At 33.5% G+C, this 23,929-nt stretch overlaps 1 protein-coding gene across 17 annotated transcripts in view; it reads left to right on the top strand.

The window, feature by feature from the left end:
- The window catches only part of RBM26 (RNA binding motif protein 26), an 80,665-nt gene that overhangs the window by 22,384 nt on the left and 34,352 nt on the right, over positions 1-23,929 (top strand). For 9 of the 17 annotated variants that reach the window (XM_011355474.2, XM_011355473.2, XM_023528003.1 and 6 more), the window contains exons 2-13: positions 2,526-2,644; positions 3,216-3,352; positions 6,287-6,375; positions 7,025-7,242; positions 11,364-11,624; positions 12,419-12,658; positions 13,075-13,245; positions 13,597-13,752; positions 18,550-18,661; positions 19,733-19,892; positions 22,174-22,335; positions 23,044-23,175. In XM_011355474.2, the coding sequence (XP_011353776.1) occupies positions 2,526-2,644; positions 3,216-3,352; positions 6,287-6,375; positions 7,025-7,242; positions 11,364-11,624; positions 12,419-12,658; positions 13,075-13,245; positions 13,597-13,752; positions 18,550-18,661; positions 19,733-19,892; positions 22,174-22,335; positions 23,044-23,175 (1,957 nt within the window). The remainder of the gene's footprint in view (positions 1-2,525; positions 2,645-3,215; positions 3,353-6,286; positions 6,376-7,024; positions 7,243-11,363; positions 11,625-12,418; positions 12,659-13,074; positions 13,246-13,596; positions 13,753-18,549; positions 18,662-19,732; positions 19,893-22,173; positions 22,336-23,043; positions 23,176-23,929) is intronic. The other 8 variants (XM_023528002.1, XM_011355472.2, XM_011355477.2 and 5 more) reach the window with 4 other exon arrangements.

The raw sequence follows: 23,929 nt of genomic DNA, 5'->3' as shown, positions 1-23,929 counted from the left end.
TTTACTCATTACTATTTTGAAAACTCACTAACACATTCATCCTATTAGTTTTTACTTTTTAATTACGATACATTTTAATTACAATTACAATACATGTAATTAAAAAGTAAAAACTAATAGGATGAATGTGTTAGGGTGGTAATTATAACCTTTATATTAGGGCTGATTTGATTCATGTTAATTTAAGTATTAAGAAAATTCAGTTCTTTTGGAGACTTTCCTGTAAGCATTTTGTGGTTAGAATCGTGCTTTATTTGCAGACTATGTTTTTGCTAGGCTAAGTACTTATAGCATATAGCATTTGTGGGAATTTGACTTGAAGGTGGTAATGAAGTATGTCACTCTTTCAGTATTATTTCTTTGTCCTTAAACCTTTCAAAATTACATATATATATTTGTCTCTCTCTCTCTGATCTGAAAGATTTCAGTCCCACTTTTCTTTCACATGTTTCCAGAATGCTAACACTGTAGCAGAGTGTAAAGTCTAGCTCTGACAAGATAATTCAAATCGCAAACCTGTTATCAGCAGTGGCAACTGGTATGGTTAAGTACCTAATGAACAGTAATTGCTTACCATGGAGACAGTTTTTTTTTTTTTTTTTTAAACAACAGCCTTACTATGTAAATATAATTTTCTTTCAATTTGGTAATTTAGACATTTGTATGTCATTCATTTTGCATAGGAGGTTATCATTGCTAAATGTTCAGATGATGCAGCATTAGCACTTTTACTTAAGACAAATAGAAAAGTGAACACATAATTTGTTTTTCCCTGGTCCATAACATTTCAATATATTATTACACTTCTGTGGTTCAAGTTATTTTTTACTACGCTGTAATTTGCAAGTACATACCTTTTGTTTGTTTGTTTTCAAAAATACTGAAATAAAAATGAAATCACTTCTTATAGGACTTTAGAAAAATTGTCTCTTGAAAGCACATTTACCTGTTTTGCTATTAAATGTGAAATTAAAAAACTTCTAGTATATAATTTGCCTTCTAACAAATTTTAAAAAGTAATCCGTCTTTAACACTATCTCAGGCATTTAAAATTTTTGTCTGTGTTCATTGATATGTTGTGCTTGTGACTTTAATTGGTTCTTGATTTGATTATAATTGTTTCCTATAGAAATTGTTGAGAAAAGATTATAAATTCTGTCTTGCCATTTTATAAAACGGTAGTCCATTGACCATCATGATAAAAATCACAAAGACCTTTCTCCATATTTTTAGCTGCTAACATTTTAATCAACTTGTAGAGTTTCCTGTTTAAAAAATAATGGGATGGAGGTGGAATAGATTTGGTGTTGTGTTTAGAGAAATGTAAAGTGGACAGATCATTAGAAAAGCCATTATTAAATTGAAAATTCACCACAACAGTCAAGCCAATATTAAATCAAATTATAATATTTAGGGACTCAGTGTAGAATTTATCAACATCAGTTGCAATAAAACACTATATAACAGTGATACTGTTATGTAACACAGTGATTTCCAGTAAACTGAAGTATATATAGTTTAATGTCTAGTTGGGTTAATGTAAACGATCATGTTATTCAAGTTACCTAACATGAATAAGTATTATTTCATGGTCTCTCATGTAGTATTACCAGATTGCCAGATATATCTATCTGTAGGCTGATACGTTATGAGATTATTGTCCCATTTCTTCATGCTTATTTCATAACAGACCTAAGTATTTCTATGCTCATTGTAATAAAACATGAAAATATTAATTTACCATAAATTATTTTGTATTTAAAATTTTGTTGGTATAAGTAAGTATATTGAAGTAAATTTTAAAGTTTTTTTTTTTTATCTCATGTACCATTGAAATGGACTTTTTTTTCCTTCTTGTAAGTTATAACCTACTTCAAGTCTTTATAAATAAATGGAAGGAGATCTGTGAGCAAAGTTGACTTAACAATTACTAATCAAGTACCCCGAAACTTAAGTTAGTAGCACATTGGACATTTTTCATTCCTGTAGGTCATGAATTTAGGAGCTGGTAGCATAGTTCATCTCTTTCTCATTGATTTGCATTGCCACCATTATAAAAATCTAAATTTCTATATATATTTGGATCTATTTCTAGACTCTTTTTTTCTGTTGTTAAAATAAATATATCGTGTGGTATGTTTTTAAGTTTCCTTTTATTGTATTCTCATTGTTTTTCTGGCTATTATGTGTTTCTGAGAGGACAAAGCCTTTTGGTATTTTTATTGGTTTTTGATGTTTTGAAATTGTTTTTACTTTGTTATAGTTTCTCTTTTTAATAATAATAAAGCCTACTGAGTTTTTAATTTATATATTAGTATATATTTGGAAGGATAATGACAACTACATATATTACATAAAGTATATTAATATAAGAGAGAACTTTATTGCCTTCCACGAGCCAGGTACTTTTTACATATATTAACTCATGTAGCTATCATACTGATTAAGTCAGATTGTAAATGGAATTTGTAGAACTTGAAATTATTTATGGCTAAATTTTCTTCAACATTGCTTTTTTTCTTCAGTTGTGATGCAGATCCATCAGCCCTAGCAAAATATGTTCTCGCTTTGGTAAAAAAAGACAAAAGTGAAAAAGAGTTAAAGGCATTGTGTATTGATCAACTGGATGTATTTCTTCAAAAAGGTAAGAACTTTGATTTAAAAATACTACTTTATTTTAATAAGTTATTTAAAAATAAGATTACTTATAGTATTGAAGAAACTCAGTAAGTCTTGGTTCTAATTGTAACAAAGTTGAACCAGTAATATTATTACTGATTTTTTTCCAAAGCTTATTTATAAAGGAAGCTTTTTCTTTCATTAATGTCCTTATGCTCTTTTAAAGTATGCTGATTTTTTTTCTTTAAAAATTAAGAAAATAACTGAATGCTAGCTTATTCAAAGATAGTACTTTTTAGGAAACTACTTTGAATGTTGTCTAGCACAGTTCTTTTTCGCTTGTTTCATTTTACCAACATCTAGATAATGGTAATATTTGTGTTTTGCACTCTGGGCATGGTACATGGAGATTAGTCATGGCTGGAAGTAACTGGCCCAGAAGCTCTGGCCATTCTAGCCCCTACCACCCTGAAAACTGAATGCGTCAGTATTACTACAAGACTTGTGCCATGGCACACTGGTTGGGAAGCTATTAAGTGGAGAGTTAATATCTTAGCAGATGTCTTTTAATCTGTGTTTTTTGGTTCTATTTTTAGAGACACAGATATTTGTGGAAAAACTTTTTGATGCTGTGAATACAAAGAGTTACCTACCTCCTCCAGAACAGCCATCATCAGGAAGCTTAAAGGTAGAATTCTTTCAGCACCAAGAAAAAGATATAAAAAAGGAAGAGGTAAGGATTTGTGTTAACCCTTGTATGTTCTTTAAAACATATAAGGAATAATTAAAGTGAGTTGTATTTTCTGTATCTGTGTCAGGAGTCTTTAAGACCACCCTCAGATTCACAAGGAGCACTCACACGACTCAGCATAATCATTCTCAATGGTTATGATTTCTTAACAGTAGAAGGATACAAAGCAAAATCACAGGGAATAAAGTGTATGCTGCGAAGTCTGGGGGAAAGCAGGCACAAGCTTCCAGAGGCCTCTCCCAGTGGAGTACTTAACAAGGAGGGACAACATGTGTGAACCAGGGAAGCTTGTTACAGACTCAGTGGTCAGGGTTTTTATTTAGTTCTAGCTGAGTAGGTAACTTCTTCCTAGTATGTACCAAAATTCCAGACTCCCAGGAGGAAAGCAGGTGTTTAGCATAAACTATAATATGTACACAATTCAGGCATAAGAATTTACTGTTATTATAAGGGAATTACAGAACCCTCCAGAAATCAAAGTTCACAGATGCCAGCCAGAGGCCTACCTTGCAAGCTAATCTTTCTAAGGATAACAATCTCAGGCTTGCTTTTAATTCTCTTCTGCACAGTATCTTATAGCTATGGGCTCATTATCTGTGTTCCATGAAAATAATTAGATTGACAGTAGATCTGTTTCTATTCTACATGCATTTTGTAGGAGACTATATTTAAGGTAGTCAAATAAAAGGACCTTCACAGGGCAATGGAAATGACTTCACACTATAAGAAGTTTTGAAGTTTTTACCTTTTATTCAAGATTACCATTCTTGTTTAATAATCATGTAATAATTTAGGTCTGCTAAATTTGATGTTTAAAGATTGTAATTCCAGCAAAATAATTGACATGCTATTTTATTTCTACAGTTATCCCAGCTTTAGGTCAAACAAATCTTGGTTAAAATTTTTGCTTTACCAGTTGGTGCTTTGTGACCTTAAAAACATTACTTTTCTAAGCCTTAGTTTACTCAGCTGTGAAATGGTAATACAGTTAAATAATGTCTATAAAGCACCTGGCAAAGTGTGTGGCACATAGTATAGGTTCTCAGTAAATGATAGTTACTGTTATTATTGAGAGATTGTTGTGTAGTGGAAGATGTGGTTGTGACCTTTGGTATTTTCACCTTATAATCTTTTCCCCAGATTGTATAATTCTTGTTTATTATGTAATGCTATGCATATGTATTATATAATACTCAAATACATTTTAATCTTTGAAAGTGTATTTATACATATATATGTATATAGTCAGACACACACAAAACACCTGCATCACTTCTCTTTGCAGGGGAAGACCAGACATAATTTTATAACTGTGCATATTTCATACCAAACAGTGTAGAGGTTCTGTTAATGAGGAAGAAAGAGTTAGTGGATATTGTACTGGTAACTGCTTATACCACTTAGAGATATATGTATGTGTGCGTGTATATATATATACACATACTATTAATTATATATGTTTTTTCCATTGATGGAAGTTTGGATTGGTTCCAGATTTTTGTTGTTACAGATTACATTTTAATTCTTAAAAAATCTTCAGTAAATCATGGGCTTTTGGTTTGAGAAGCAATAAGAAGTCTTCCTCCCAAAACTATTTAGTGGCAAAGCCTTACTCTTACATCTGTTGATATAATAATATTTCACTATAGTTTTTTTGACCAATTGCTAAGGATATTTATCCCTGATTTTTCAGAAGTGTCAGAATGTCAGATGGCAATCTGGATTAAAAATACTGTGAGTGTAGTAAAAGTTGCCTACTGAGCATGTACTGTGGAATATGATGATCTGTCAACATAAATTACTGGCAAGTGTGCATTGAGGCAAATAGAAAGGAAAAAGTGCATAAGGAGAGTTTTATTTGTACCCATTTTGGGGGTTTGAGAGAGAGTTGATATGGGTGGGAGGAGAACAAAAGTATTTACAAGAAAAAAAAAAGGCAAGCTGTTAGAAGAAGGATTTTAAGCAGTGTCAGGGTTTGGTCTGTTGATAGGATTTCCATTTAATTTATCCAGTGTGAGGCACTTTTGACAATGAGAGGCTCTTGCCTAAAGGGATGCTGGGGCAACTGGAACAATTGGAACGTTTTTACATTTTTATACTATCTGTAGACAACCTGCATCAGAATATCTTAGGATTCTTATTAAAAATGCAAAATTCGAGTCCTATTATATTTACAGAAGCCACACATTTTGTAGTTCCTGAATTTGTTTATCTTCCAAATCCTTTTTTTCTAGTAATACTTATGGTCCTATAAGGACCATAAGAAAAAAAGGTCCAAATCCTTTTTTTCTAGTAATACTTAATGGTCCTATAGAAACAGTGTTCTGGGCAGTACAGCATGGGAAATTCAGGCCTAGAGAAAGTAGCACTAAACAAGGGAATGTTTTCTATTAATTATATAGTATTAGTGGAGGCCTCTTGTAAGAAAGAGGAATACATAACTGCCAAACTATGAGAAACTGGAGAACTATTTCATCTTATATATTTTCTGAAATGTTGTGTTTTTCTTGGCTTGGTTAGTTCTTATGCATTCTCCTGTATTCCCTAAGGTGTTTGGCACCAAACCAAATCCATGAAACCAAAACATGAATGTATGTTGGACTTTTGAAAGAAGGAATAAAATTGGATTTTCACTAATAATGTTAAAATGAAGACACTTGCTTAAAATGTTTTCTTACTACTGTTATCTAAGACAAGCATTTACGAATTTCTTTATATTCACTTTAACTTTCAGCATGCCTGTCTTTAATGGTTAAACTAGATGATGGTATTTAGAAGAGAAATTTCTTTTGTTTGAATACTTTTAGAAGACGACAATTTTGCTCCTATATTTTAATATCAGTTAAATCATTGTAGTAGTAACATGGCAAGGAATAATTTTCATTAAAATTACACATTTTTTTGTGTGTGTATCAGATCATAAAGGAGGAAGAGCGAGAGAAGAAGTTTTCCAGAAGGCTAAATCACAGTCCTCCCCAATCAAGCTCCCGATACAGAGAAAATAGGTGATTGATTCATTGAACCATCTTCATTGTTTAGACGTTAGTTATCTTTTTCTGAAGGGCAAGTAATGTCTACTCTTTTATTGGTCTAGGAAAGTGTAATTCAGTTCTCTTCTACCAAGAATATCTAGGTCAGATTTGTATGTCCTGGAAGTGAGATTTTACACAGTGGTTGGCATCTATTAGTTATTGTTATTTTTATTCCTAACTTCAAATTCCAATGAAATCGTAACGTGAAACTTTTTTTTTGCTTGTAGTTTCCCTTTAACATGAAAACATTATTTTTTCCATAAAGGCTTCAAAAGCATTTAGAGTGCAGTGCATGTGATACATGCCTACAAGTATGAGACATGGTACATACATGTATAAGACAATATATGCAATAAGACATATTGTACAGATGCCTAAATGTATAGATGCCTTTGTTTATAAGATTAAGGATTAAGATTTTAAGAGTTGTTTTCCCTTAAAAGAGTTTCGGACTAGTTAAGCAGATCATGTTCAGTTTGTCAGTTGCTTTTTAGCTTCCTATATTTGTATTCTGGTGGGATAAAGAGTCGTGATGTTATAAGAATTTAATATGACTTTTGCATTTAGAGTTTTTCCTGTATCTAAAAATTATTTACATGAAAGTGATCGTATATTTCTTTAGAAGTCGTGATGAGAGGAAAAAAGATGATCGTTCTCGCAAAAGAGATTATGATCGAAACCCTCCTCGAAGAGATTCATACAGAGACCGGTACAATAGAAGACGAGGGCGAAGTCGCAGTTACAGCAGGAGTCGGAGTCGAAGTTGGAGTAAAGAGAGGCTTCGTGACAGGGATAGGGATAGAAGCAGGACTAGAAGCAGAAGCAGGACACGAAGCAGGGGTAAATCATATATGTGTATATATTGGTTTGCATTCTTTTATTGTGAAAACACTTCTTAATTGAGGGTTTTAAAAATTGTTTAAATTTTGTCAGCATTTTCTTCTTTTTTTTCTATTTTGATTTGGTCCAGGTGATTGCTTTTAAAATTAAAAAAAAAAAAAAATTATTTCATGCAACTTAAAACCACAATGAATTATCACTGCACATTCATCAGAATGACTAAAATTAAAAAGACTGATTTTATCCAGTATTGGTGAGGATGGCAGTAAACTGGAATCTTTAGAAAACACTTTAAGAATATCTTGGAAATGTAAAACCTACACCCACCAAATGATCCAGCCATTCCACTCCTAGGTATTTACCTAAAAGAAATCAAAGTGTATTTGCACATGAAGACTTGTACCCAAACGATCCTGGCAGCTTCATTTGTAATAGCCCCAAACTAGAAACAACCCAAATGTCTATCAACAGGTGAATGGATACACAAATTGTGTTATAACCTATACAGTGGATTTAAAGGAAAGAACTGTTGATACATGCAACAAAATGGATGAATTTCAAAATAATTATGCTGAGTGAAAGAAGCCAGACAAAGATTAGTATTTATGTATGTAAAACTTTAGAAAATGCAGATTAACCTACGATGATAGAAAACAAATCAGTGTTTGCCTGGGATGGATTAAAGGAGGGATGGATTATCAGGTGGCACAAGGATACTTTTGGGGATGATAAGTATGTACAGTATGTACATTATTTTGATTGTGGTGTTTGGTTTCACAGGTATACACATAGAATAGTCTCCCCCTCCTTAAATTGTATGCTTTAAATATTTTCAGTTAATTATATATCAGTTATACCTCGAAACTGAAAAGTTAAAAGTTTTCATTTCAGATGTATTTATAAGACCATGTGATTTCTAATATGTATAATATTTCTTGCAATGTGTATTATTGAAAGGAAGACATAGCCGATAAAACAACTAACACACTTTTGAGTAAAACACCTTCACTCAAGCTTAGATTTTTGTTACCTTTGCAGCCTTTATTATACAGTTATCTTTAATCTAGGAAATAATATTAATAGCCTATATATAATGTACTTCTCTAACCCTTTAAGATTTTTTTCCCCATGATCTACGTATACTACGCCTCTCTGCACATCTTTCACTTAACTAATCTCCTTAATATCTTTTCTCTTTCCTTAGGACCATATACAGTCTGATTAATTTCTTCATGTTTATTATGAACTTTTTTTTCTTTTTTTGCTCATTCATTCTCATCTTCACTAAATAGTGTTCACTGTAAAAAAGCATGTTACGGTCTTTTGATGGATGACAACTAAATAACCGTAATTTTATTTATTTTTTTTAAATAATTTTTTTATTTTTTAATTACAGTTGACATACAATAGTATCAGGTATACAACATAATGTTTAGACATTTATATTACTTACAAAGTGATTACCAGATAAATTTAGTACCCATCTGACACCATACATAATTGTTACAATATTATCTACTATATTCCTTATGCTATTCTTTACATCCCCATGACTGTTTTGAAACTTCCAGTTGTACTTTTATAAATTTATTTTAATTAGTTTTAAGTATACAGTACATCGGTTAGACATCTACATAGTTCGTAAAACGATGCCCCCAAATGCTCCCTCCCTTGACCCTCTACCTAGCTAATGCTAACTGCATTCCCTATACTGTGCTCCCTATCTCTGTAACCATCCACCAGCTACTAATTTGTACTTCTTTAACCCTTCACCCCATTCTCCCAGCCCCTCAAACTCTCCCTCTGTCCATCACCAACTTGTCCACTATATTTGTGAGTCTGTTTTTGATCAGTTTGTTCTTTTTGTTCCTTAGATTCCGCGTATAAGTGAAATCATATAGTGTTTATCTTTCTCTGTCTGACCTAAATACTTTCTAGGTCCATCAAAACAATATCTTTTTCCATCCCCTTCCTTTCAGTCTGTGTGTGTCTATTAATTTAAAGGGAGTCTTTTGTATTTTTTCTTCTTAAAGAAGTCCCTCCAACATTTCCTGTAATACGGCTTGGTGGTGATAAATTCCTTTAGCTTATTTTTGTCTGGGAAACTCTTCATCTGTCCTTCAACTCTAAATGACAGTTTTGCTGCATAAAGAATCCTTGGTTGTAAATCTTGGGTCTTCATTCTGTCGAATACTTCTTGCCAAACCCTTCTGTCCTACATAGTTTCTTTTGAGAAATCAGCTGCCAGTCTTAATGGGTTTTCCCTTATAAGTAATTATCTGTTTTTCTCTTGCTGCTTTTAATATTCTTTCTTTGTATTTAACCTTTGGCATTTTAATTATGATGTGTCTCGGTGAGGGCTTCTTTGGATCCCTGAGTTTTGGATCCCTGAGCTTCCTGGGATTTTATGTCCATTTCCTTCACCAGGTTAGGGAAATTTTCCATCATTATTTCTTCAAACAGCTGTTCAGCATCTTGATTTTCTTCAGTTACACTGATCAGACAGATATTTGGACCCTTAATAGTGTCCCATACGCTCCTTAAATTATTTTTATAGTCTTGGCATCGTATCTCTTGCAATTCTGATTGCATGTCCTTGGCTTTCTCATCCTCTAGATAGGGCATTTAATTCTTTTCTTTATTAATTTTGTTTATTCCTTTGTTTATTTCATTTAATATACTTCTCATCTCAGATAATGTGTTCTTCATTTCAGACTGGTTCCCTTTTATAATTTCCATTTCCATTTTTATGTTTTTTTCTCTTTGTTGAAGTTCTCAATGAATTTATCTACACTTCCCAAAAGTTCATTGAGCATCTTTATAACCAGTGTTTTGAACTCTGCATCTGTTAGATTACTTGACTCCATTATATCTGGATCTCTGTTCTGTTCCGTCATATGGTTTCTGCTTCTTTGTCTTTCCACTTTGGCTTCCTTTCCGTGTCTGTTTCTATGTATTAAGCAAAGCTCCTGAGTCTCCCGGTCTTATTAGTGCAGATTTGTGAAATAGGTGTCCAGTGGCACAGTCTTGAGAGGGGTTCAGCTGCCAGCCAAACTTAGACCAAAGCCTCTACCCCTCCAGGGCCACCAGTTAATATTCAGCAAGCATTCCACAGATGCTGTGCTGATAGTTGCCTCAAAAGGCCACACCAGAAACTGAGGCCAACTGGCTCCAGTGTGATCAAGGAGCACTGGACTCTCGAGGACACACCTGGATATGGCTTCAGTGGTGCTGCAAGTTGAGGGAGGCGGGGTTTCAGGGAATCCTCTGGGCAGAGACACCTCTGTTAACCCAGTTTGATGAAGTCATGGCTATGGCAGCACTGTGTCTGGCGCATTGGTATGGGGGAGGGCTCAACAGGAAACAGTGGATACTGCCAGCACTTCTGTAGTGTGAGTCTCCTCTCAGCCTTCTGACAATGTCTTTCTGTAAGTCCCTGGTGCCCCCTGCGCATAGCCAAATGGGCACTGGTGCTCAGAGCGAGCAGGTCGGTCACTGCGAAAATCCACTCGTGGACGGGGCCTCTTTAAGAGGCTTCTGCCACTGTCGTTGCCACAGCCTCCGTCTCACTCAGCTTCTTGAGACTGGGCAGCCTTGCGTCCTTGCCCTGTCCTATCTTTGGCCATTGTAGGGTGATTTCTTGGATTTCTCCCTAGTTGTATGGCTTGTTCATCTAGATCCCAGGCGATTTTTCCTTGCTGCTGCTTGTTTCCATCACAACTTTGATTTGGTCACCAGACAGATGGACAGAGCCTCTATCATCTATGCCATTTTTTTTCCTCTCTCATACTTTTATTTTACTGCATGTTTTGTAGGCTGAAGTTACGTATGCTAAGATTGCAATGAAGAAGATTAAAAATTATCTTTTTTCGATAAATAACTGCAAGGAAAAAACTCATTAAATACAGCAACTTTGTGTGGTTTTATAGTTTAGGTCACACTGAAAAAAAGAAGCTTATCTTGGAACATTGTGTATTCATTGAGTAGTTTTAAAAGGAAATGAGGATTGTGTAAAATTTGAACATTTTCTCTGTGTTTAGCAAAAATCACACTATTTCTTAGATCTTCAGCATTTTTTTTGATAGAATATATGTTTTTAAGTCATTTATGTTTCATTGCAGAAAGAGATCTGGTCAAGCCTAAATATGACTTGGATAGAACAGATCCACTAGAAAACAATTATACTCCAGTTTCTTCGGTACCTAATATTTCATCTGGCCACTACCCTGTACCTACTTTGAGCAGCACTATTACAGTAATTGCTCCTACTCATCATGGTAATAACACTACCGAAAGTTGGTCTGAATTTCATGAAGATCAGGTGGACCACAACTCATATGTCAGACCACCAATGCCAAAGAAACGATGTAGAGACTATGATGGTAAGTCTTTCAACTATTTCATGAAGTACTGAGTTAGTATTTCCAGCTGACTAGATTCTGACAGTTTAGATCGCACACAATTATACAAAGGCTTAACCTATTGAAAATGGTGGGAAATTTATCTTAAGCATTTCATGAATTCCTTAATATTTTTGAAACTTCCATTAGTCACACTGACTATTGAACATCAATTTAAAGATATTTATTTGCGTGTAAGTCTTAATATATTTTTGGAGTTTCCCAAACAAGAAGAATATCTACTGAGTCATTTATCAGGGAATCTGCTACTGAATTATTCTTGACAAAACTCACTTCTTTAGAAATGAATGGTTGTTGGCATGTAAGTAGAACCTAAAAATGTGACTATCACCCCTGTAATTTTATAAATTAATTAAAGACTCTTAAGATTTTACTATAAAAGTTGAATATATTGTATTAAAGCTGTAGTTGCAATATCTTTTAAGTTTTAAATGAGAGATTTAAATATAGCAGATGTTCCTAATGACAAAAATATGACATGTATATAAGTTTTTACATAAATAAGTTTTATACCATTTTGATAGCTAGGTATTTAATTTGGTGACTTTTTTTAGTGTGTACATTAGTATATTATCACTTGATAGGTGTTTCATATTATTAGTAATTAGTTGGTATGGTTATGAAATGGTTAATTATGATACGGTTGATTATACTTGTCCAATATTAAAAATATTTCTGTTTTTAAATATTTCACTTGCGTTAGAAGAAATTTATATGTCCAGCACTTTCATGTTTCTTTCAATTTTTCTTCACAGAAAAGGGTTTCTGTATGAGAGGAGACATGTGCCCTTTTGATCATGGAAGTGACCCGGTAGTTGTAGAAGATGTGAATCTTCCTGGTATGCTGCCTTTTCCCGCACAACCTCCTGTTGTTGAAGGACCGCCTCCTCCTGGACTCCCCCCACCTCCACCAATTCTTACACCCCCACCCGTTAATCTGAGACCCCCAGTGCCACCGCCAGGCCCACTACCACCCAGTCTACCACCTGTCACAGGTAAGTAGTATATGTTTATTTACCTGTACTTATTATATGTCCATTCATAGTCTTTTTAAAAAGTTAATGATTTGATGCTCACTTTTGTTATAAAAGTATTTAAAGTAATTTTATAGATGCCTGCTGGAAACTAAGAGCAAGATAGTTCCATTTAGAATATACCCCTACTTTGTTTGAAACGTACGGTTTCCAGTGATTTGGAGTGGCCTTGAATTATGCCCATTCCTGATGAATCTCAGCTGCCTGTAGTCCTTTATAGCTTAAGACAAACCTGTTTTGGCATACATTAAAAGGATATTTTACTCTAGAAAACTAATATAGTTTTAAGAGCTTGGTGTTTTTAGATATTATAGTTTGATGAATGAGAATGTCATGTTTGGATATACAAATAACTTATTTTATTTGTTTGCTTTCAGATGATATTTCTTATTCTTTGGTTTTGACAGGACCACCACCTCCACTTCCTCCTTTGCAGCCATCTGGCATGGATGCTCCCCCAAACTCTGCAACCAGTTCTGTTCCTACTGTAGTAACAACTGGCATTCATCACCAGCCTCCTCCTGCTCCACCCTCTCTTTTTACTGCAGGTGCAGTTTTGGCCTTCTATATTCATAATATAATATAGTTTTAGAGCATAGTTTTAGATAAAGAATTTAAAAATGTCTAGAGAATAAGTTGCACTAGCAAGTCTTTTTTTTTCCACTAAAATTATTTAGAATAAAATGTAGACATGGTGAATGTACATTAAACGTAAGTTAAAGTTATATTTTAAAGTTAAAAGTTATATTTTCTTTTTAATAACATTTTTATTTTTATAAAACAATTTTTAATACATGTGAAATGCATTAGTTATATATTAGTAATATATAGTTTACTTTTTCTATTGTCAATATAGAAAAATTATGAAGTGGAGTTTTATAATTGTTTTTTAATTACAGTTTTTGTATTACCAGATACATATGACACAGATGGCTACAATCCTGAGGCCCCCAGCATAACAAACACTTCCAGACCTATGTATAGACATAGAGTACATGCACAAAGGCCTAACTTGATAGGACTAACATCAGGGGATATGGATTTGCCACCCAGAGGTACTATAATTAATCTTTTTTTCTTATCATTTTTATGATATCAAGAGTGATAAAACGTTTATAAAGAACAGTCAGTCCCTCATTTATTGGGGTTGAGTAAGGGATGGTGTTTATGTTTGTTTCTTGGATCCTTTGGTCTCCCTTGAAAGAAAAGGTAATGTGTAGTTCCCTATGTGTGTATTGGTGACACTTTGTTCTACCATCTGAGGGGAAAGAAATTTCACAAAAGTAACATATCTTCTAGGGTAGCTTTCGTTGGATTTTTTTCTATCACATACAGTCTTAATAGGTTCATTGAAACTCTTGAGAGTGAAGCTTTAATTCCTAAAGATAGATTCTTTCATAGTTTGGATAATGAAATTAGCTGTACAAACTTGTGCTTGATGTGTATTTTACTTTTGCTTACTTTTAACATGTTAGAATTTGATATTAATTTGCTTCTAACATTTTAAGCAAAAGGAGTTATATTTTAGAATATGATTCATTAGCTTTTAAAATTTTCTTGTGATTAAACTCTATCTTCTTGTGACTAAACTCTATGTTCTCCCATTTAGAAATTTCATTAAAAAGTCTGTCTCCTCTAAGAAAATTTTAAAAGCTAATGAATCATGTTCTAAAATATAACTCCTTTTGCTTAAAATGTTAGAAGCAAACTAATATCAAATTCTAACATGTTAAAAGTAAACAAAAATTAAATAAGTAACAATAACTAATGTGGTTTAGTAAACTTGTGATTACTTTGCATTTTTTTGTTGATTCATTAGAAACTATCAGATTCTGAGCATCTACTTTGAGTATTCAAAGAACTTTTTGTATTGGAGGAGTGAGGATCATTTTCAGTTATACCCAGTTTTATTTGTATCCTTTTTGACAACATTTCATGTGGATACCTCCTTTCCTTCACCTCTTTTAAATTCTTCTTGAGACATTCTAATTACTATTATTAACAATGAAAGAAAAAACATTTTTAACAGTTTCTATGTAAGGAATATAAAATTGCTTGTAATTGAAAAGTAGCCACTTGAGATTGTGGCTATTTATCTCCTGAGTCTCTCCTACCTGGCTAGCTTAGAGAAAGCCCCTTCCTTCTTTGGGTTACTGTTTAACACTTATTTTCTTTTTATCATTCCAGTACTCCTTGCTCTCACTAGAACTCCCACATCAAGTTGTCTCTTATCTTGCTCTTTTAGAGTGACATAAATATGTGCTACTACAGATCAGTATTTATTAGACCCATTTCAATGCCAGGCCAATTTTTTGGCAGTGATAAGAGAAGGAAGAAGGATCAAACACCTTCCCTTGTGCGTAAATCTTAGTGTGTGGAGGTTGGAGTTGTGATCATTTCAGCTCCACATGCATACAGTTACAAGTTATAGGAAGTAGCCCTGTTGAGAGATGAATATCTGGTATACCTACTTAGAACGCCTTTTCCCATAGAATACATAGTGTTTAGTACTGTTCTTTAGATACATCACATACTATTTCTCTGAGCCGCTTTAGGAATATATTCTTTATTAATATCATTGTTTTCATATACCACAGAACCGATTTAGCAACTCATTTAAATTGAGGATTACCTGTACTTCTATCTCCATAACTTTTTTTAGTCCCCCCTCTCTCCAGAATGTTCTCATCTGTTGCCCATTTGGTTTGAAATTTAATGTCATGGATTGTGACATCCATAATTAAAAACTTGTATAATTTTTTTATTATATAATTATGTATTTCTAATAGCCCGCAGATGCCCTTAATTTAAATTTGTCATAGACTATTATGTGATAATTATCATGCTTTATACTTTAAACTTGATGGGGGATTATCATTATTAAACAAATGAAAAAATCTAGGCCCTTCGATGCCTTGGAATTACTAATATAAATGTGACCTAGAGGTCCTGATAATGGTTCTTTCCAGATTTTAAGGAGGTCAAAATTTGATAGATACTCCCTTGATTGTTTATAGATAGGTAGGAAGAAGGGCTGAATAGTTTTCCATTTGCCTTCAACAAAACCAGTGCTGAAAATTTTAACTGGAAAAACTATTAAAAGAATATTGGGGTGGGGACCACACTACACATAAATAATAGACACATTTCCTTCTTGTATACCCAGAGGAACTTGACTTCTTTTTTTCTTTTTTTAACTCTCTTTTAAGTAAGTGACAATAAAAGAGAATCTGAGTGAGAGACTACAGATGAATTGGAGCAAACACATCACCACTGCTGAGGAAAAATACATCACTGCCTCTTTTAGTGAATCTTAAAGACCACATTAAAGTAAAATTGGATATTGGATAGCTCAAAGACTCCGCAAAAGGGCCAGTGAACCAGACTTGTGAGGCAGAGAAAAGTCAAAAATTCTGTTGCAGAACTGGTCTTATAAACATACCACTGGGCAAAGAAACTGCAGCTTGCACTGTGAACATCACCCATGCTAGATACTGGATGTTTCCACCTGATCTGTTGTAAAGTTGTGTAGGATAAGTCAGAGTTAGCCAGAGAAAGCGGGTAGATAAAACATATATACCCTAAAATACTTTTAAGAAACTGGAAGAACTTTGTGACTGGAACAGAGGGAGCAGGAGGCCAATTAAAGACATTTGAAGAATTCTAGAGAAGAGGTGATAGTAACTAGACTAGGGGAGTAACAGTGGGAAGTGAAAGATTTAAATTTAGTAGAAAGAATTGGCAATCCTTGTATCTTACTGGATTGCAGAACTTAGAATGGGGGTAAATGAAGAGAATGAGATTAAAGATACCAGGTTTCTGCTCTGGAAATTGGGCAGATGATAATATTCATTGAGAGGGAGAACTGCTTTGGTAGGATATAAATTTAGCTTTGGAAGTGTTTAATTTGTTGTGTGCCTGGGACATTTGAGTAAAAATGTCCAAAGTGAGATAAGATCTGGAAATCCAATATCTGTAAGAGACAGCTGGCTAGAAAATACAGATTTTGGAATCATGAGCATGTAGAACAGTGGTTCTTAATCTTCTGTTCCATTTAGTATAGTGCAAAGTAAAGGAAGATGGAAGGAGGCATACCCAAATCTGCAAGCCTAACTGATGACATAGGTTCCAAAAGCCATTCTCTTGTATCTGATACTCCCTCCTTCCCCCTTGAGAATCACTAAACTGATGAATGAAGCTATGGCAATAGATAGGATGTCTTGGGGAGATTATGTATAGTGAGATTAGAAAGCTCATGTTAATACCCTGGAGAATGCCAACACCGAAGCAGTGGGCAGAGAAAGGGGAGCTTATGTAAGACACTGAGAAAATGAAGCCAAAAAGGGAGAGACAGAAGCAGGCAGTACTGAAAATCGAGGGAAGGTAATATCTAAGAAGGAAGGGAAGAGGATCAGCAGCATCACATGCTCTTGAGAAGTCAAGAGAAGAACTGGGATGTAGTCATAAGTTTAAGCAACAAGTTAAGATATCAGCTACTTTAGCATGAGCAAATTAAGTGCAGTAGTGGGAGCAGCTGCTAATTTCAGAGGATTAGTAAATGAGTGGGTTTTAAGGAAGCAAAGTTATTTAGCAAGTGTAGACATCTCTTAGGAAATAGCTGTGAGGGTAGGGAGAGAAAAGGCTGTCACAGGAGAGGAAAGTGGTCTTAGAAAGTTTCTTTTAAAAATAGAGTAATTTGTGCTTGTTTAAATGTTGATGGGAAGTGTCAGTTTTAGAATCAGCAGGGTTCTGGGCCACTGATTTTGGTAGCTCTCTATATAGGATAGGTTGATGGCAGGAGAATCTGGAAGTAGAAGCTCAGGACAGTAGACTAGGTAAAAAGTAATGCATATTTGTACCTACATTGTCTCAGTGGAAAATGAGAGGAATACAGCTAAGATAAATTGAAGGGATGTGGGCAGAGTCAGAAATCAAATATGACTGGGAAAATGGTAGTTTCATTAATAGAAATGTTTAAGATTTGAAAAGTACTTTAAATAGGAAGATAATTTGTGCATAGTTTTAGGATACCCGTAGAAAGCAGAAGATGGCCAGAGAAAACCAAGAGGTTAGAAATTTAGGACTGGTCCTCAGAGCAGAGTTCACATGTGATAGAGAGATTGATTGAAGTGGTCTCCTGTGTAGAGGTTGTAGTAGCCATGAGAAAGATTGTGCTGAAACAGATCTTAAGTTCTTTTGGTTAGTTATGTGTTTAGAAATACTAAGAATAGGATTTCTACAACCACTTTATTCATCTTTAAAAAAGGAATTTTAAAGTTTTATTTTTCTATGGACTAAGGTTTGCCTATTTTAATCTTTGCTATCATTTGGGAGTAACAGGTTAAATGTACTGTATCAAACTCAACTAAGTAAATGTAAAATGTTGACAGTAGCAGATATTTATAGCTCTTTGGCACTACATTTCAGTCTCAAATATTTACCTTTTCAAAATCAGGTATGCTATAATTATGTTAATATGTCGATATTTAAGCAGCTCACTTCAATTACAACTAGAGTTATCAATTCTTTAAGGTCATATTTGTGGCAAGGATGATGGCAAAGGGGGAACAGTGACATGGATTTCACCCCCTGCCTTCCCAGAGAAGTGGCCCACAGAGTTGTTGTAATTTGACATGTGAGAATTACGGAGACTCTTCTTTAGTTAGGTTGAAATGAATTTGGAATGAGTTAAAATCCCTTAGATTACTATATTTGAATGTACATTTATATATTTTTTTAAAATATATATTTGGACGAAAAGTCAGAACTTTGTTTCAGTATGAATTTAAGGAAGTAGCTATGATAAAAACAAAATATTAATCTATGTTTTCTCATATTTTCTTTTCAAACAGAAAAACCTCCTAATAAAAGCAGTATGAGGATAGTAGTGGATTCAGAGTCAAGGAAAAGAACCATTGGTTCTGGGGAGCCTGGAGTTACTACAAAGAAGACTTGGTTTGATAAGTAAGCTGGCAGGGAAAATTGAGGAGTATTATTATGCAGTAATTTTTAATTATTATGACTGTACTGTTTTTCAAAATATAACTCATGATTTTGTTCTGTAGGCAGTTCTCCACTAAAGTGTAAGTTTTCTAAAATTTTATTAGTTGTCTGGTACTTGGAAGGCATTTTCAGGTATGGTTGAGGACATAGTTTTTCTTCTTTCCACCTCCACCCACCTATAAAAAATTATTCCTTATGTTATAGATGCCATTGAATACTACCTATATAAAGGATAGTCATGAGCTCCTTAGTAGGGAAGAAAATTTGGGTCAGGTCTGGAAGGAGTCTTTAGCATGTGAGTAATTCCTGCTAAGAGGTATAAAGGGATCTTTTTCAGGGTCAGGGAGGCTGGATAGGCACTGAACTTGTCAAAGAAGGGCTTCAGAGAAAGTAGTAAGGAATCAGAATGTTGGGGTGTGTATGATGATTCATTTATAAATTTGCATGCTTAGGGAGAGACTAAGATAACACTTAGAGCTTTAACATCATGTAAAAATAGATGATTTCTAGTTGTGTCTGCCTTTAATTCTGTGCTTTAGGGTAAGCAGTGTAATCTCTCTGGGCCATAGTTTTGTCCTTTTAAGTATCAAATGTATGGCCTATAGTTCTGACATTTTTTTTAAGTTGGGAAGTAGTTGAGATATTCATTCTTACCTTTGAAATAACATTTTAAGATAAGATATATCTCAGTAAGCTAGCTTTTGCAGAATTGGAACAAAGGTTATAGATGCAAATTGACTGAAAAGGTGCTAGGACCTTTTCTGCTAAGAGCTTTATGTAGAAGTGGATTGAAAATGGCAAGTAACAAGTGATATGGAAAGACCCTTCTCAGTTGGCTTCCATAAAAAGTGTGAACAGTATTAATTTGGAGACTTCATTGTTTTGGAAGAAAATTTAAATTTCCATTATCAACCAGTAATTTCAATGTTGAAAAAAAAAAGGAACTTAAATTGTAAAACTTTATTTTTTTGTACTTGATAGTGGTTAAGATTTATAAATGAATGTATTAATTTAACTTGAATTTTGTTACAGACCGAACTTTAATAGAACAAACAGCCCAGGTTTCCAGAAAAAGGTTCAGTTTGGAAATGAAAATACCAAACTTGAACTTAGAAAAGTTCCTCCAGAATTAAATAATATCAGCAAACTTAATGAGCATTTTAGTCGATTCGGGACCTTGGTTAACTTACAGGTAAGAGCTATGAAATGATTCTGTCTTTGCTTAATTATTTAGGGAGAGAATTTAATGTAATGAGAAAAATACTTTTATGAAAAAATATGGAAAATTTGGTGTTATTCTAAATTTAGACAATTGGATGTGAATGAAACTTTATATTTTAGGAAAAAAAATGTGATTTTGAATAACTTTTATACTTTGAAAAGGCAGGAATTTTGATCATGTTATACACTTTTTACCTAATAGAGGTTATGAAATTATAGCAAAGTTAAATAATCACACTGGTAAAATCTAATCTTACAGTAGTTTTTATTTATTTAGTTTCTCAAAGTCATTACAACAGAATGCTCTAGTCAGATTATTTTAGCTTCCTCTATGTTGGGATGCATTTAACAGATACTTTTAGGGCCCAGATACCATGTAATCCATAATTAGCTTAAACATTTACTTTTTCCTTTACCATTTTTGAACATCTTTCAAGATAAATGTCAGTGTAACTTGTGTTTGACTTCACCTAAAATTAGACTGTTGGCTTGGGTGCATGTAACTTGTGAGGTTATTTAGTATCAAGTTTATATTATATATGTTGAAATAATGTTGGGCTTCTTTTTTTCTTTCAGTTTGTATAGTATCTTCTTCAATTAAAATTATTTCCCATCATCTGATAAAAATAAATTTTAGAGAGTATAGCTTAAGTTGATAATAGGGAAATTTTTGTTTTCTTGCCTCTTAAAATATAATATTATAAAAGTAATAGATGAAAAAAATGCATGCTTATTCAGAGTAGGACAATAAAGATTTATATAGAATTTAAAGAAAATGTTTTCCCTTCAACTCTTTGTCTCTCACATTTCTTAATTACAATGTTAATTACACATAATTACAATGTTAATAATAATTTACTGTATCCTAGAATTTTGTTTTGCATTTCTGTAACTACTTTTCAGCAAATATGCAAACTTAAAAATACATATATATTTTAAAATACACAGACCCATAGTACATATATTATCCTGTAGTTATTTACTTAACCTTGACTGTCTCTGAATATCTTTCTATGGCAATTCAGTTTGATCTGTCACATTTAGATCTAGACAAAAGAGTTCTCAGAAAAATTTTTCCTCACACAAAAATTAACTACACTGGTAATATTAAATTTAAAAAATTTTTCAAAGCTAAGGGGTGAAACATATCTCACAGTTCAATTTGTGATATCTCACAGTTCAATTTGTTTTCTTAATTGTGAGGTTGCTATTTTTTCATCTTTTTACCAGTCTTTTTGCTATATCTGCATACTACCTGCATTATTATTTATAAACTACACGTTTTTAAAAAACAGTTTTAAAAAGCCCTTTAGCTTTATTTTAATTAAACATTGATGCATTGATGTTTTAAATCCCAGTAATGTATAATTATCAAAATGCAACCTAAAATCATCTTTATAGTATTTATTGAATGCTTACTATTTACTCCCTGTTCTACATAAATTATTATCTGACTCTAACACTACAGTGTGGTGTTATACTACTTATGGAAGAAGATACAGAGGCACTGAAAGGTTAGATAACTTGCGCATACTCTTGTGAGAGTAGCAGTTAAGGTTTGAGCCAGGTAGGTAGTTCGATTCAGAGCTTATGTTCTTAATTTTTATTTTGTATTGCTTCACACCACCAGTAGTGTATATACCACAGTTTAGAAAATACTGCTATTATTGAAAGAATAAGAACAAGGATTTTGAGGTGAAAATCCTTGTATTTACTACTTATTAATATGGGTCTACAGAATCACATACTCTTTGAATCTGTTTTCTTATGTTTAAAATATGATTTTATTTTTTTCTTAAATTTTCTCACACTTCTGGAAATATTTTTTGTGAGAATTACATATTTGGAAAATTTTACCGATGGGTTTTTTTTCTAATTTTTCGTTAGAGATCACTCCTTTAAAAGTATTTATGTGGTCTTCTGACTCTGGATCTTGGCCAAGTCACTCATTGACCTAGAGATTATTTCTCGTCAGTATTAATATTGGGAGTAAAAATACAAACATTTTGAATGCTTGTTTATGCAGTGAGCATTCTCTGTTAAAAGTGTCATATAGAGGAGGCTCGTTCCACTCTGAACAGTCCTCAGTTACCAGTTCTTCTGGCCTGAAAGTAGGCTAAGGTACTAATGTAGATTAAAGGGAGTGTAAAGACAGAATCTTAAGAGGGACCAGTATTTCATCTGTTGAGGAATTTTACTGGATGGAGCAACAGATTCATTTGGAAATTTACTCTTCTTATTTTAAATCTTAGGTTGCCTATAATGGTGATCCTGAAGGTGCCCTTATCCAATTTGCAACATACGAAGAAGCAAAGAAAGCAATATCAAGTACAGAAGCAGTGCTAAACAATCGTTTTATTAAGGTTTATTGGCACAGAGAAGGAAGTACCCAGCAGTTACAAACTGCTCCTAAGGTAAGAGAGAAATTTGTGTAAAATTAAATGCTTTTCTTAGAAAGCTCTTAGCATAGTGTTTAAGAGCAGAGGCATTGCCGTCAGGTAGACTTGAGTTCAGATCCTGACTCAACCACTGTTAAATGTGTAGACTTGAGGAAGTTACTTTACCTTTCTAACTTCTTTCATTTTATCGTGAAGTTGATCCCTAGTTTAGACAATTATGGGATGATATGTGGAAAGCATATAGAGAAGTCCCTGGTAGATAGGAAACACTCAGTACACTGTAGCTGTACATCATCCAGAAACTCAGATTGTGGGTTCATCTTGGAAATCCTTCCTTCTCTCCCTCCCTCTTTCTGTTTCGATCAGTGAATCACTGTGTAATGTTAGATTAATTGCTAGTAGAGGTGTCTTACAACGGTTTGTTTCTCGATTTAACTTTCTCCTGTTTGTTTAAAAAAAATAATGAGGGGTAGATTTAAATTTTTTCTCTACTTTATAAATAAGTTATTATATGCAAGGAAAACTGTGTGTGCGCATGTGTGTATGAGCGAGAGGGAGGGGGAGAGAGAGAAGGAATCTGGAAGGTGGCTAAGTTTTGATTATAAGATGTACTTTTAAGACTTCCTCTGTAGGGGCAATTTAGTAGCAAATAACAGGTGACTTTCCATGCTCATGAACTAATGAGCTTGTTTAACTTTTTTTTTTTTTTTTTTTGGTTCTAAGGTAATGCAGCCTTTAGTCCAGCAGCCCATTTTGCCTGTTGTGAAGCAGTCAGTCAAAGAGCGGTTGGGTCCAGTACCTTCAAGTACTGTCGAACCAGCAGAAGCTCAGAGTGCCAGTTCAGACCTTCCTCAGGTAAGTGAAAAGTCTTATTATTGTACTTGTCACATAATAGGTTCTTAGTAAAGTAATTTCCCTTGGTGATTTGAATTATAGTTAGTTGTATGTATTTTATACAGAAATAGGATAGTCTGTACATATTTGAACTTCACTTGTAAATTTTTTGTTGCTATTATAACATTTTCACTTTCTACTTTTTCTATAGTATTTGAATCTTAAATTCTTCTTTCTAGTTAATACTTATTTATAAGAAAGAGTTCTCTTTCACTTTGTGGAGGAGGTATTTTCCAGCAAAACTGCCTGAAAAGTGAAGTTCAGTACACTAAATCTTATTTTTCCCACCATCTTTCACTTAACTAGAATTCTCTTCAGAGATAATTATGCAGTAGCATGAACTGAAAGCTTTTGGGATGGAAAGGCTTAAATCTCAGATTTTAGCATACTGTTTCAAGTTACTTATGCAGCTTTCTCAGAACCTTGCATCACTTTATTCCTGACTCTTGGATTTTCTTTTCCATATGTCATTCCCTTCCCACTCCCTTCCATACTTGAGTGGCAGTTTCTTATTTCTACACCCTCAGTCTCTGAAAGTTAGTTTTCCTTTGTCTCCAGATACTTCGGCATTTGCTGTGTAAAATAGAGTTCGGATATACCATTCCCCTTAACTAATAGATGCCACCTTATTAAAATAGTCTTCCTAGATAATTCCCGAAAAGTAATATATCAAGATTCTATAAAAACATGCAGAATATAAATTGGTAAATTATTT

The sequence above is a fragment of the Pteropus vampyrus genome, unplaced genomic scaffold (assembly GCF_000151845.1).
Source record: "Pteropus vampyrus isolate Shadow unplaced genomic scaffold, Pvam_2.0 Scaffold21, whole genome shotgun sequence".
NCBI classification, from domain to species: Eukaryota; Metazoa; Chordata; class Mammalia; order Chiroptera; family Pteropodidae; genus Pteropus; species Pteropus vampyrus.
Note: the sequence above shows the minus strand (reverse complement) of the source record. Positions and strands in the feature narration are given on the sequence as shown.